The sequence below is a fragment of the Oryx dammah genome, unplaced genomic scaffold, assembly GCF_014754425.2.
Source record: "Oryx dammah isolate SB20612 unplaced genomic scaffold, SCBI_Odam_1.1 HiC_scaffold_22, whole genome shotgun sequence".
NCBI classification, from domain to species: Eukaryota; Metazoa; Chordata; class Mammalia; order Artiodactyla; family Bovidae; genus Oryx; species Oryx dammah.
In genome coordinates, this window is record NW_024070206.1 from 26,657,789 (window position 1) to 26,673,010 (window position 15,222).

The 15,222-nt window shown below is 36.5% G+C and overlaps 1 protein-coding gene across 1 annotated transcript in view; it reads right to left on the reverse strand.

Annotated features, from left to right (window-relative positions):
* The window catches only part of ROCK1 (Rho associated coiled-coil containing protein kinase 1), a 125,260-nt gene that overhangs the window by 30,471 nt on the left and 79,567 nt on the right, over positions 1-15,222 (reverse strand). The window contains exons 12-16 of the mRNA XM_040264706.1: positions 13,351-13,439; positions 10,718-10,766; positions 3,948-4,083; positions 1,717-1,808; positions 1,384-1,630 (exon numbers count right to left, since the gene is read on the reverse strand). Of these exons, the coding sequence (XP_040120640.1) occupies positions 1,384-1,630; positions 1,717-1,808; positions 3,948-4,083; positions 10,718-10,766; positions 13,351-13,439 (613 nt within the window). The remainder of the gene's footprint in view (positions 1-1,383; positions 1,631-1,716; positions 1,809-3,947; positions 4,084-10,717; positions 10,767-13,350; positions 13,440-15,222) is intronic.

Sequence of the window (15,222 nt, forward strand, 5' to 3'; positions counted from 1 at the left end):
AGCACTTCAAAGCTCAGTAGTATCTGGAAAATCACTAACTCAAAGAATTTTAGAATTGCAAGAATTTATAGGAGTCACCCAATCTTCTTGGTTTACAGATAAAGAAGGCAGATGAAGTGACATGCACACAGCTAATAAGCTGTATATTAAGGCCTAGAGAGGCAATTTAAGGACGTGACATATGAGGCTTTTCTAATACATATAATGAGGATACTTTCTTGGTTGTATTCAGATCTATTTTAAGCCTAGTCCCTGAGAAATAAGATTGTGCAACACTCGTCAGCTGAGAACCAATGGGAGACCCTAATTTCTGTTTCCAAAGTCCAAAAACTGACCCTGACCTCTCTCCACAGAATTAGAGCTGATCGTCAAGTCTCAGGAGACTCCAAACTATGTTCCCATCCTGTGACTTAGGTTAAAATGCGCTACCCCACCCGCTACTTTTCCCTGAAAAGATCTGGCAACTTCCATGCATGTCTGTTTTGATTAGGTAGTATGGATGCTATCGCTTACAGAAATAGAAAATAGAAAAAAAAAAAGTGAGAAATGGTTAAAGCCAGGCATCCTGTTGAAAACAAACTGATTTTATTAGTGACAAGTATTCCTTTATTCACTGTTAGTTATATTCCATCTTTTTCCTTTTAGACTCAGAAAGACTGCTGATATCTCTAGTTCTAACCTTTCCAAGTACTGAACTTTTTATTTGCAGTGGGATTCTCTTACTACTGTTTAGTTTCTATTTCTACCAACAATGCATGAAGAATCCCGGGTTTTAATAGTAATAATCTTCTCTACCTGGATTAGTTCCACTTTCAGTAAGACTTCTGTGAATTGGACACTTTAAAAAATTAAGGTTTCAGTAATCTGGCTGTAAGCCTGGAAATAACCACATTACCTCCATCACAAGGGTACCTGAGAGAGGGAAGAAATTACAATTTGATACGAATTCTCCTGAAAGAGAAAGAATGCTAACCATTTCCAGTATTACCAAGGTCATTTTCTTTTTTTATTCAAGTATACTTGATGTATAATATTGTATCAGTTACAGGTGTACTATATAGGACAATATGATCAAAAATATTTTACCTTACACTTAAAAATTACTAACACACAAAAGGACAAATACTGAGGTACCACTTCTATGAGGCAGTCAAATTCACTGAGACATAAAGTAGGTGGTTACCAGGGGCTGCAGAGGAGTGGGAAATGGGGAGTTACTGAGTACAACTTTTTAGTTTGGGAAGATAAAAAAGTTCTGGAGATGGACAGCAGTGATGGTTACACAACACATGAATGTACTTTGTGCCACTGAATTGTACAACTAAAAATAGCTAAAACGGTAAGTTTTAATGTCTGTTTTACCACAATAAGAAAAAATATTACCTTGTAGGTCTCCAATCTTCTCAGAATCATGACCTCTGTCTCTTCGTTCGGCTTCTAATACAGCCTGCAGTTGGTAATAATCTTTGTCCATTTGTGACTTGGAATTCTCTAAAATTCTATTTCTCTCTTGCAGTTCTCTGTTTAGGGACTCTAGCTGAGTGATGGATTTGCTCATCTCTGTGTGACTCTTCCTTAATCTAACCGCTGTGTCCGATTCTGTCCTAAGTAAGTCATTGGCTTCTTCTAGCTAATTTAAAAAGAGAGCAAGAAAATAGGTTTTTTTTTTTAACCAAAACACAAATTTAATTAAAAAATCTCATTCCAAAAACTTACCTGCTTTTGTAATTGTGCCAGCTTCTCATTAGCAAGCTGTGAATTCTGGCTGACTTTCTTTAAGTCTTCCAACTGATCCTTTAATGTAGAAACTAGAAAATGAAGGAATAACATGTAAGTTTTCATTGAGGAAACATACAAAACCCTTAAAAAAAAAAAAAGGAAATTTGGCCTTAGGCCATAAAAGTCAGTTATATTAGTTCTAAATTTCATCTTGGAATTACTTACATTTGAAATTTATTTAAAAGTAGAGTACTGTTTTATAATATACAATGCAAAAACAGATTTGTGTCCACTGTTACATTTCAAATTCTTTTGATAAAGGTTAATCTATTAGTGAAATGACATGGCTATTATTTCTTTTTTACTGTATTCTTTTTTGAGGGGGCCATGCTGCATGGCATGTGGAATCTCAGTTCCCCAACCAGGGATTGAACCCACCCTTGCCTTGGAAGCACAGTATCTTAATCACTGGACCACCAGGGGAGTCCTGATACAAAGCTAATTTTAATGTTCTCTGTTTTTGAAAGTAAAAATCTTTGCTTACTTCAATTACTTTCAAAATGATTCAAAATTTAAAAGGTACCAAATGGTATATAGTACAAACATGAGTCTTTCTCCCAGCACATTGTTTTCCAGCCCCTCTGGCTCTCCTCCTCAGCAACTACTATTACTAACTTCTTGCACATCCTTTCTCAGATAATCTGTGCATCCATACCCAAATATATGAGAGCACAAATGTGTGTTTTCACATGCATATCTGTATATATATATACACACACATCTATACATACATATATATGCACTTCAGTTCAGTTCAGTCGCTCAGTCGTGTCCGACTCTTTGCGACCCCATGAATCGCAGCACGCCAGGCCTCCCTATCCATCACCAACTCCCGGAGTTCACTCAGACTCACGTCCTTCGAGTCAGTGATGCCATCCAGCCATCTCATCCTCTGTCGTCCCCTTCTCCTCCTGCCCCCAATCCCTCCCAGCATCAGGGTCTTTTCCAATGAATAAACTCTTTGCATGAGGTGGCCAACGTACTGGAGTTTCAGCTTTAGCATCAGTCCTTCCAAAGAAATCCCAGGGCTGATCTCCTTCAGAATGGACTGGTTGGATCTCCTTGCAGTCCAAGGGACTCTCAAGAGTCTTCTCCAACACCACAGTTCAAAAGCATCAATTCTTCGGTGCTCAGCCTTCTTCACAGTCCAACTCTCATATCCATACATGACCACAGGAAAAACCATAGCCTTGATAGACGGACCTTAGTCGGCAAAGTAATGTCTCTGCTTTTGAATATGCTATCTAGGTTGGTCATACTTTTCTTCCAAGGAGTAAGCGTCTTTTAATTTCATGGCTGCAGTCACCATCTGCAGTGATTTTGGAGCCCCCCAAAACAAAGTCTGACACTGTTTCCACTGTTTCCCCATCAATTTCCCATGAAGTGATGGGACCGGATGCCATGATCTTTGTTTTCTGAATGTTGAGCTTTAAGCCAACTTTTTCACTCTGCACTTTCACTTTCATAGCATATATAAATACGCCATTTTCTTTTAAACAATTAGTATTTTTTTTAAGATACATTTTAGAGATTCTAAGTTTATAAAGAAATGCTTTATTCTTATAAAATGCATAGTACTCTACCATATACACTAAAGTTTATTATATCACGGATTATATTTACATTGCTCATAATTTTGGCAATTTAAAAACTCTAAAATTAATAACTTTATGTACCAGTATGCATATGCACAAGTGTATGTGACATAAATTACTAGAAGTGAAGTAACTGGATCCAAGGATGCAGAGAGCTATTTCAAATTTGCATCACTAATATCAAGACACATAAAATTCTAGTTTGGTAGTTCTCAAATGTGGCTACTTGTTAGAAGTGCTGAGAGAGTTTATTAAATATACCAATGCCCAGTCTACATGTAGAGGTGAATTAAACTAGAACTTCTGGAGTTTAGGTATTAGTATTCTTTAAAGTTTCCCAAGAGATTCCAATACACACACAAGGGTAAAAATCACTACCTGAGCTATAACATTCTACTGTTTTTAAATATGTTATAAATTTATTTTGGGCCATAGGTATTAGCTCATGAAGGGGCTTAGGACTGAGTCTTCAAAAATATATCATAGGAACTAAATTTAAGACAACCTGAAGACAAAGACCTCAAGACAATGTTAGAAATTTCAGTGTTTTTCCAAGGAAAAGCAACAATTTACCTTCATTTTCTACATTCCTCCTCTTCTCATTTTCCTGTTCTGCTTTTCTTTGGTATTCATTAATTCTGTGTTGTAGCAACATTTTCTCCTTCTCAATCTGAGATACTGTAGATTCTAGATTTCTTCTTTGATTCCCCTGAAATTATAAGAAAAGTTCACCACTGCAATTAATACTCCTCATTTCTTCAAGGGAATACTCAGTTCTTTTTTAAAAAGTACACAATTAAATAAGATAGATATTTAGGCTTCAAAATCACATAGTATTTCCTAATAACGATACCTACAGTGGAATTAGCTTGCCTTAGAAGAAAACAGTAATTTTATTTTAACTAGATATATAAAATTTTCAGAGATTAAAAAAAATCCATGAACATAAAAACAACCCTATGAATCTTGTCAGATTGAAGGTCATTGGATCAGTTTAACATGAACACAAATAATACCAATATTTTGGCTTATTTACAATCCTAAATTTAAGAAATGAAATACACAAGGAATCAGATAACAACTGATATTATTATTGTTTGGCAATTAAATTGTACTCAAATGATACCAAAGATTAGTGTTTGTGGTTTAACTTCACTAGTACCTATATGAGGTCTCCCTTAATTTTTCTTCCTGTTTCTGTAACAATTTATCTTTCCTAAGATGTTCTATATATGCATGTACCTACTTAATGTGTATTAGAAAGTAATGAAAAAGATACTTTAGAAAATGAAACTAAGGGGACAGAAGAGTTAAAGAAAAAAAAATACTTCAAATTCTACAACTTAAGAAAAAAAAACTTCTGCTTCTGCATTACCACTATCAGCATATCTTGCATTTAATGCTATATTTTTCTCTTTAAGACACCACATTGGACAAACCTTTTACAGTGTATGTTTTTCTGGGCTTTCCCATCTATAAGTGAAACCCATCTTTTAAGTAAGATGCTGCCAGAGAGATACAGTAAAATTTGACAGAGACCATCCAAACTCCTTTCAATTATAAGATTTAACATTTTAACTTTTATCTTTTCATTTTGAAAATCTGAAATGATTCTACATTTCAGAAGTTCCACAGACAGTGAGTACATGTAGCCTTCCACTCAGTTTCCCCTAAGAATACATTATATTTAACAATGGTACAATAACCAACTCAGGAAACTGATACTGATATATATACATCATGTGTAGTCTGATGTCATTTTATCTCATGTGCAGATTCACAGAACTACTACCACAACCAAGATACAGAACTGCTTCATCAGCACAGTGATCTCCCTCCAGTCACTACTTATAGCCACATGCACCCCTCACTTCTCCCACCATCGACATCCCTGGCAACCAGTAACAGGAGGTCTTCCATCTGCATAACTGTCATTTTTAAAATGTTATCTTAATGGAATCATACAGTAGGGATCTTTTGAGATTAGCTTTTTACATTCAACAAGTATCTCTGCGATCTGTCCAAGTTATTGTGTATAACAATCGTTCATTTTCCCAGTCTACAGCTTATCATGTCATCATCTTATCAGAATCTTTCACAGAGCAAGCACTGTTAGTTTTGACAAAGTCCAACTTATCGAACTGTCTTCCTTATATGGATCATGTTTGTGGTGTAATGTATAACTTCACCAAGCTGTAAGTCCCAAGGATTTTCCCCTATATTTTTTCCCTAGGAGTTTTATATTTTTTATGTTCCTATTTCAATCTATGTCTGTTTTTTTAAGTTAATATTTGCCTAAGATGTAAGACTTCGGCTGAGATCTGTATCTTGGCCTATGAATACGTCATTGCCCCAGCACCACTTGCTAAAAAGACTGTCCTTTCTCCACTGAATTGCTTCTGCACCTTCGTCAAAAATGAGTTGGCCATAATTGAGGGTAACTGATCCACAGTTTCTCTGCAGTACTGTCTTTGCTTGGTTTTGGTATCTTGGTCATTCTAGCCTCATAAAATCCACTGGGGAATGTTCCTTTCGTTTATATTTTCTAGAAGAGAGTATAGAATCGGCCTTAAGTCTTCTTAAAACACCTGGTAGCTTCGTCTAGTAAAACCATCTGGTCCTGAAGATTACCTTTGGAGGAGCTTTTAAATTATGAATTCACTTTAATAGTTATATAGGGATATTCATATAATGTATTTCACATTGTGTGAGTTGTGGTAGCATGTATTTTTGGAGGAATTTGTCCATTTCACCTAAATCTCACACTTCAGTGTTTAGAACTGTATTATTTCCTTAAGAACTTTTAAAATATAGCCATAAGAGTCTGTAGGAATATGCCCTGCCTTATTCCTGATACAGATCATTTGTGTCTTATCTTTCCTTTGACAATCTTGCTAAAGATATCAATTTTTTGACCTTTCCAAACAGCTGGGTTTTTTCTTATCATTGATTTTGTTTTCCTGTTTCCAATTCCACTGATTTCTGCTCCTTATTTTTCCTTCCTTCTCTTTGCTTTCAGTTTATTTTGCTCTTCTATTTCTAGGTTCCTGAGGTAGGAGCTTAGATGACTGATTTGAGACAGTTCATCTTTTCTTTCTTAATATTTCACTGAAGTATGGTTGACTTACAATGTTTCAGGTGCACAGCAAGATGATTCAGTTATACATGTACACGTATATTATTTTTGAAGTAACTTTCCATTATAGGTTATTACAAGATATTGAGTATAGTTCCCTTGGCTACAGTCATCTTTTCTAATGTAAATGTTTCAATGCACACATTTCTCTTAGAGCACTATGTCAGCTGCATCCCACAAATTTTGATGTTTATCTTTTCATTGCTGAAATATTTTTAAAAGGAGGCAGACCCATAACGTTATGAGATATAATTAACATCATGTTTTTTCATTTCCTTTGAGACTCTCTTCGTTCACCTATGCATTATTTAGAACTGTTTAGTTTAGTTTCCATGTGTTCGCAGAGCTCTGATGCTTTTCTGTTATTCATTCTAGCTTGGTAACATTTTGGTCAGAGAACAGGCTGTTTATGACTTTAATTCTTTGAAATCTGTATAAGTTTACTTGGTATGTGGTCTATCTTGGTACATATTCCTTGAGTGCTTGAAAAGAATGTGTCCTTTGCTATTGTTAGGCGGAGGGGTCTACAAATGTTGAATAGATCCCACTGGCTGATGGTGTGGCTGAGTTTGATACATTTGCTGATTCTCTGTCTAGAGAGTGGTATTTAAAAGTCAACAGTATCACAGATTTGTCCTTTCAGTTTCATCAGCTTTTGCTTCACATATTTGGTAGCTCTTCTGTTTGGTGAATACAAATTTAGGAATGCTATATCTTCTCAGAGGATTGACATTTTTGTCATTCTGCAATGTCCCTCCACCAGTGATAATTTTATTTGCCCTGAAGTCCTGATTTCAATACTGCCACCGCTGCCTTCTTTTTGCTAATGCTTACATGATGTATTTTTCCATCTTCTTACCTTAAAGCTGTCTATATTGTTATTTTTGAACAGTTTCTGGTAGATAGCATATGGGAAGGTAATTTTTAAAAATTTACTCTGACAATCTAACTGCTGCTGATTTTAATTTACATTTAATATAATTACTGATTTATTAAAGGCTCCCATTTTGTTTCTATTGTGTTCTTTTTTCTCATCTTTCTGTAGGTTACTTGAAAATTTTTTTAGAATTCCACTTGCTTTATCTAGTGTTTTTAAGAGTATCTCTCTATAATTCTCAGTGGCTGCTCTAAGTATTACATTATATTACTCGTATTGGCTTATGACCAGTTTGATTAAAGTATAACGTTATCTCTGCTGACACCTATTTATAATTGTCTAAAAATTTCTTCTACACATATGGAGAACCACATTGGACAATGCTGTAATTTCCACTTCAACTGTCAGATGTAATATAAAACACTGACGAGGAGAAGGAGCACGCAGTGTTTACCCGTGGTTTTACTCTCCGTTGTTGTTTCTTCTTTCCTGGTATTTCAAGATTTCTTAATCACTTCCTTTCTATTTAGAGAATTTCCTTTAGCAATTATTTTAGGGATGGTGTGCCGGTGACAATTTCTCTTGGTTTTCCTTCATCTGAGAACACTGTGGTTCTCATCTAGGATGTTTTCACTGGACGCAGAATTCTCAGCCAACAGCTCTTTTTTTCTTCAGCCCTCAAAAAAAGCAGTACCATTTCCTCTGTTCTCCATGGTTTCTGTTAAGAAATCTGTCATTTGCATTGTTCTTCCCCTTTAAGGAAAGGTCACTTGCTGCACTTAAGATTTCTTCTTTGATGTTAGTTTTCATAAATCTATTGTCTGTCTTGGTGTGGATATCTTTGGGTTTATCCTTTTTGTGGTACACTCAAGTTTCTTGTAGGCATGTATCTTTTGTTTACAGGTTCACATCTTTCTCCACAATTGTGGAATTTTCAGCCATCATTGCTTCCTGCCCTCTTCGCTCCTCTTTTTCAGCAATTCCAAAACACAATATAAGAACCTTTCTGCTATAGCCCCAGTGGTCACTGAGGCTCTGACACTTTTTCTGTTATTCAGAGTAGGTAATTTCTATCCATCTTCAAGTTCCCAGACTCTTTTCCTTGTATCCTTCACTGTGCTGCTGAGCCCATCCCCTGAGATTTTTATGTCAGGTATTTTTAACTTTTGGTTGGTTCTACATCTTTTATGTCTTTGTTAAGACTTTCTAGTTTATATTTTTCATCTGTTTCAGGTATATTTGTAGTTGTTCACTGAAACATGATGATTCTTTCAAATCTGTGTCAGGTAATTTAAACATCTGTGTTATCTCACTGCTGGCATCTGTTTATTGTCTTTTCTCATTCCAGTTGAGAAATTTCAAGTTCTGGCTATTATGACTGATTTTCTAATGAAATCTGGACATTCTGGGTATTATCTTACAATATGGGGAATTTTTAAAGGTTTTCTGTTTCAGCAGGCCTCTCTGGTCACTGTTCTGGTGGGATGATGGAAGTGCTGCCTCATTTCTCTCAAATGGAGGTAGAAATCTAGGTTTTTCCACTTGGTCTTCAATGACACACGGGTTTGGGGGGGGGAGTGGATCCTCTTCACCATTGGTGGAAAGGGGAGTTCTGGCACCCCACTAGGCTTCGTCGGATGATACCATGAAGGTGGGAGGGTACCTGGTCACTGCTGCCTACACGACCCCCACAGGCACTGCAATGCAGGGGCAGGCACTCATTTGTTCAGTGTCCAAAGTGTTAACTCTCTAAAAGGCCTCTTCTGACACCAACACAACAGGGAGCAGGAAGAGGGCCTTGCTAACTGCCAGAAGTAGAAGATGAGATTCCCATATGGTCTCCAATGACACTGTCTTTTTGGGGGTGGGGGGGGGTGGTGGTGGTGGAGGGAGGGCAGGGGGTTGGGTGGTTGGGCAGGAAGGCTCATCATTGCCCAGCAGTGATGCAAGTCCCTCCAATGGACCTTCCTGGTCATGGGGCTGGAAGTCTGAGCTCCCAAATCTGTTTCTGTTGGTGGGGATGGGGTTACATTTTCTATGTTGTATTTGGTGAACAGAGCAGTGACTGTAAGTTTTCTGATTTGCTAGCCTGCCGCTTTCCTGGTCCTCTACTTAGAGAGTGGCTTTTTTCACCTGTGCTTGTTGGTGTTCCCAGACTGCTGGCTTATCCAGCACCCAGCTTGGAATACACACTGCAAGCAAACAAAAACCCAAAAAACCCAGAGTACTTATTACTGTATCATTTCTGGAGGTTCAAGTATTCTAGCTGGTCTGTCTTCCCTCCACCTTTCATAATCTTTTTAATTTTTTTTTGTTTAATGCCCAGGGTTTTTAAGCTGTATCTAGTGGGAGAAATAGGGGAAAGGACTTTCATTCCATCTTTATAGAAGCAGGACAATTTTAATTTTATAATTAATATTTCCCTCTTTACCTTGAATTTAGAAAGCCGAGTAACTTAAACCTAGCATATTTGTTTTTTATCTGTGTTCTAGAAATGAAACAAAAAGTGGAGGATATACGAAAAGGATTTCTTAAACATTTAATGTTAAATACTACAGTGCCAGGCCAAGTCCACAATGACTAATGGCAACTTGGTAAAATATTACATAAATCTGTCCAGACTATGTTTATTTGAGGCTATGAATATGGGGGGAAAGAAAACAAAAAACCCACCATCACTGACATATGCTGTTCTTTAGGAGAAAATTAAGACAGCACAAAAATCATCAGGAAGATTAAATCTAAAAAGGACAAAGGATGTAAACAGTGAGAGGAAGGACTTTGGAAAGATATTTACAAGGTAACCAAAAGGAATAAAAATGTGCTACATACTTGCAAAAGAACATCTGAATCATAAAATGTTCATGCAGTATTTCCCTGATAGTAACAAGTTCTTGCTAAGTGACGATAGAAAAAAATCATTCCAAGATTCATATAATTCCCATTTGATCATATGAAATTATGTTAATGTAAGTCCTTTTGAAGCTGTATTCTTCCTTCTTTCCTATTTGTCTCTTTCTGCTACAGTTCTAGACTCAACTTCTCACCTCCTGCTCCTTTCTCTCTTCAACTATTAAGAACCACTAAACTGAAATTCATGTACTAAAATTTGAGCATGGTTCTAGAATAAAACCACACAAAAGGAACTAAAGCATAGTCTAATTTCACATCAACTTTTAGCTCCAAAGTGAGGCTTTCATCATGATTCTGTAGTCCTGTTCTATACTGCAACCTATCAAGTTCAGATGTGACATTCTCAAAAAACAAAACAATCTGCAAGAGGGAAAAACTCTAAAAAAGGACAACTTCTGATGAGAAAACAAAAAGTACCTCTTCATCCAATTCTTTCATTATCTTGTCTAGTTTTATGTTTGACGTTCTGTAAAAGTAAAAGCAATACAGATTAGAAATACATTTACTTTTTACTGCCTGGGGTGAAACACCACATTCCTTACTTTTCCATTTAGCTAAGATTTCTTAACCTTTTTTGTGTGTATGCCGTGGACCCTTCTGAAGTCAAGTCTGGTGAAGCATTTTCACAAAAATATTTTTAAAGCATAAAATACACAGGATTAAAAGGAAATGTGAAATACAGTCATGAACTTTTAAAAACAGTATGATTCACTAATATACATGTTTTATTAATATATTAAATGACATAATCTAGCAGTAGTAATTTTAAAGTAGTAATAAGCATAAATGGAATTTAGAGATAATATTTGCATTCTAGGAAAATATTTGTGTGATTTCTACTGGTAATAAAAAAAATTCACAGCTACTGCTAATACTTATAGATTACTATGTTCATAATTAAAGAAAATGCTGAATTTCAGTTAAAGGTTACAGAATAGATTCACTATTCTCCCCAAGTTTAAGGATCTTAAATTCCATGCATGGATGCTTTAGGAGAGGTTCAAGGATTCTAGGTTAAGGAGCCCTGAATTCCTCAGGCAATACTTGCTACTAAACAAAGATCAATCATTTAAACTTTAATGCAAGATTAAGTAAATGAAGGGAAAGGTGGCATATATAAAGCAAACTTGGCAACTTGGGCAAAAATTTGAGATAAACTGAAAGGGTATCACCTCCATCACAATTCATATTTTGGACTCTAAACACATTTCTGCGCTTCAAATCTGTATACGCAATGCTTCACTTGGATGTCTCACCAAATACTTCATTCAGCATGTCCAAAGCTACACTTATTCCCTCTGCCCCACCCCCCTGGCACAGTACCAATCTGCTGTTTCTCTGCTATCCCCAAACAAGGACCCCACCTGGGAATTCTCCGACTCATCTTCCTCCCTCATTCTCACTTAGTGAATAAATATCAAGTGCTGCCTTATTAACCAGAGAGTTCTTTTTAAAAAGCAAATTTGATCTTTTGTTTTCCTTTAAGTTTAATAAATTTAATGCTTTAGAGAGATCAAATCCTAAAGGAAATCAGTCCTGAATATTCATTGGAAGGACTGATGTAAAGCTGAAATTCCAATATTTTGGCCACCTGATGTGAAGAACTGACTCATTGGGAAAGACCTTGATGCTAGGGAAGACCGAAGGCAGGAGGAGAAAGAGACAACAGAAGATGAGATGGCGGGATGGCATCATCGACTCAATAGACATGAATTTGAGCAAGCTCCAGGCATTGGTGATGGCAGAGAAGCCTGGTGTGCTGCAGTCCATGGGGTCACTGCAACACAACTGAGCAACTGAACTGAACTGAATGCCTTTCAATCACCCTTAGGATAAATTCCAGCATCTTATCTTTTCAAAAACAGAGTCTTCCAAGATTTAGACTCTCTTAATCTACCCAATAGACTGAGGAGCCTGGTAGGCTGCAGTCCATGGGGTGGCTAAGAGTCGGACACAACTGAGCGACTTCACTTTTACTTTTCACTTTCATGCACTGGAGAAGGAAATGGCAACCTGCTCCAGTGTTCTTACCTGGAGAATCCCAGGGACGGGGGAGCCTGGTGGGCTGCTGTCTACAGGGTCGCACAAAGTCAAGACACTACTGATGCGACTTAGCAGCAGCAGCAGCAACCTACCCAAATCTATTTGAGGTCACCACCTCCCTCCCCATCACACATGCACTCATTTTCATATAATTATTGGCCACTTTGGCCATTCTTAATTTCTTCATTAAATTGATCCCTACTACCATCACTATCACTAATGTGTCATTTGCCTTCTAGTTTTAATTATACAAACTGTTCAACATTTATATAACCAATATTTATCCATTTCCTTCTCCTTATTTCTGTTTTATACCCAGAAATTCCTTACAAATCCCGTGTTCAGGATTATATTAAAGTGCTTTTCTAAAAAAAGCCTGTATTAAATGCTTCACCATTTAATCTATAGGCAGCAAGCAGTTTACTAGTTTCTTCTCCGCTAGTCACCAAATTGCCAGTCTTACCAATCCCATTTTTTGAATACTTCATCTCCATATTACCTACTTTTATTTATTCAATACTAACCACTAACAGTAACTATAAAATGTTAAAGTTTGTAATAAATAACTCAGCATTATGCTAGGCTACTTTAAGTTCTCTTGATCACTTTACATTTTAATAAATATATTGGCTCTTATTAAATTTAGACTCGCAGGACAAAAAAATTCTGAAAAAATACTGTTCTAAAGAAGCAAAGTGGAAATTAAGAGTGTTCACATCAAAAATTTAGTGAATTTTTTAAATTTAGTGAATTTTAATCTTCAAAAACTTTTACATTTTAGAAAGTATCTTATCTAATGTAAACTAATTTTCCCTGTCAGCTAATTAAAATGGGAGAGAAAATGAATAAATCAGTGAATCAGTGTTAAGTGAATAGTCTGCACTGTATGTATATCAGTGGCAATCTTTACATCCCTGCCTTACTTCCATCCACTTTTAGGGATTTAAAGTGCAAATAGGCATTCGTTATGCAACTTTTAATGGGAAAAATGTAAAGCATATTCTCACCTGCACTTCTGCTCCATTTCATCTTTTAATTGCATTTCATTATGTAACTGTTCTTCCAGCTTATAAATTGTTTTCTGCAAATTTTCCTGCTTTAATTAAAAACAACAAAAACTCACTTTAATAAGAATATTCAGAGAATTTTAAAATAGCAAGTTTATATTACCATTTTATTTATAGCTGTTCACAAGGAAATTATCTGATCCAATCTTACCTTTTTCCCTTTTGTCTGAAATTTTTATTAACTCAACAAGCACCTCCTTCTAACACTAATATGTCAGGCGCTGTGGCTGGCACTAGTAACATAAAAATTCAAAAGATTTGGTCCCAGTTCTCGTAAAGCTAATAGTTAAATAGTGGGACACAGGGAACAGGAGGGGGAAAAGAACCTATAATAACTCAAAGACATATACACAAAATATTATGATGTGGTAGATATAAATAAAATTACACATAAGGTGTACTGCACAAGCAAAGAGGACAGACCTCATCTGCCAGGAAGATGGAATGTTTAAGATGAGACGTGTAAGAAGAGAAGTATTTACCAAGCAGAGGAAGTGAAAGAATGAATGCATTTTGGCCAAAATGAATGAGTCCGAAAGTAGAGAGACAAAGAAAATATGATCGGATAATGGGGAGAAATCACATCCAGAAGACAGAACATACAGGGAGACTGAGTCACATAACAGCTGAAAAGGCAAGTGGGACTATTTCCTTGTATGCAGAAAAGGAGTTGGGCACTTTAACACGTAAACAGTTTAAAAGGGAAAATGACAGAGTGGTGGCATTTTAGAAATATCACTTCAGTAATAAAGAAGGTGAATACATTAGTTAGCAGAGAAATTCTAGACAAAAATCAATTAATAGACAGTCCAGGCAAAAAAGAATACACAGGTCTAATGTAAGGAAGAAGCTGTAGAAATTGAAGAGAAAATGAATTACTACATCAATCAGAAGGCAGAATTTATGATCCAGCAACCGATTAGAAATAAGAACAGAATAGCATTACAAAAGATGTATGACAAAAAGAATTACTGGGGAGAGGATGGAGAGAGAAAGGGTGAGTTCAGCTTTGGCCTAGGTTGAGGTGTCTAAAAGTTGTGCCGGAAGAGAAGTCCATTCAGAGAAAGAAAGGATTCAGGTCTAAAGCTCAGAGAAACAAGCTGGTCACACATGAGATTAATTATAGAAAATGGGCAGAGAGCCAATGTCAGAAGTACTCTGAGAAACATTTAATAATTAAGGGGAGGAGGAAGCAGGAGGAGAGCCTGCAAAGAGGACTGAAAATAAAATCCAGAGGCAGAAAGAGAAAAGGCAAGAAATAATGAGAGTATGAGAGTTCTTAGAGTTCTGAGGACAACAGAGTGCTCAATGTCAAATGCAACAAAAAAGAAAAATAAGATATGAAATGAAAAATATTCATCATATTTGGCAACTGCAAAGCTGTTCTCTAGCATCTCTGCTAGACGGATTTCAGAGAAGAGTTGAAAATTAAATTGGTTGACTTTTATACTTTGTTCTGCTGCTGCTAAGTCGCTTCAGTCGTATCCGACTCTGTGCAACCCCATAGACGGCAGCCCACCAGGCTCCTCCATCTGTGGGATTCTCCAGGCAAGAGTGCTGGAGTGGGGTGCCATTGCTAGGTTAACAGAAATAGTAGGCACACAAGTGTTTTCTTCTTCCCCTCTGATCTTGAACAGAGCAAAAGATAAGAGCCACTGACAGAAACTTATGGCAATCACCGCAGAACGAGATCAACCCAAAGAAAATACGCTACCATTGTTATTTAAGTCCTAATGTACCTCTATACTTACAGATAAGTAATACAGTAAGAGTGGAGTTATAACAGCTCCTTATTTTCACCTTCTCCAGATC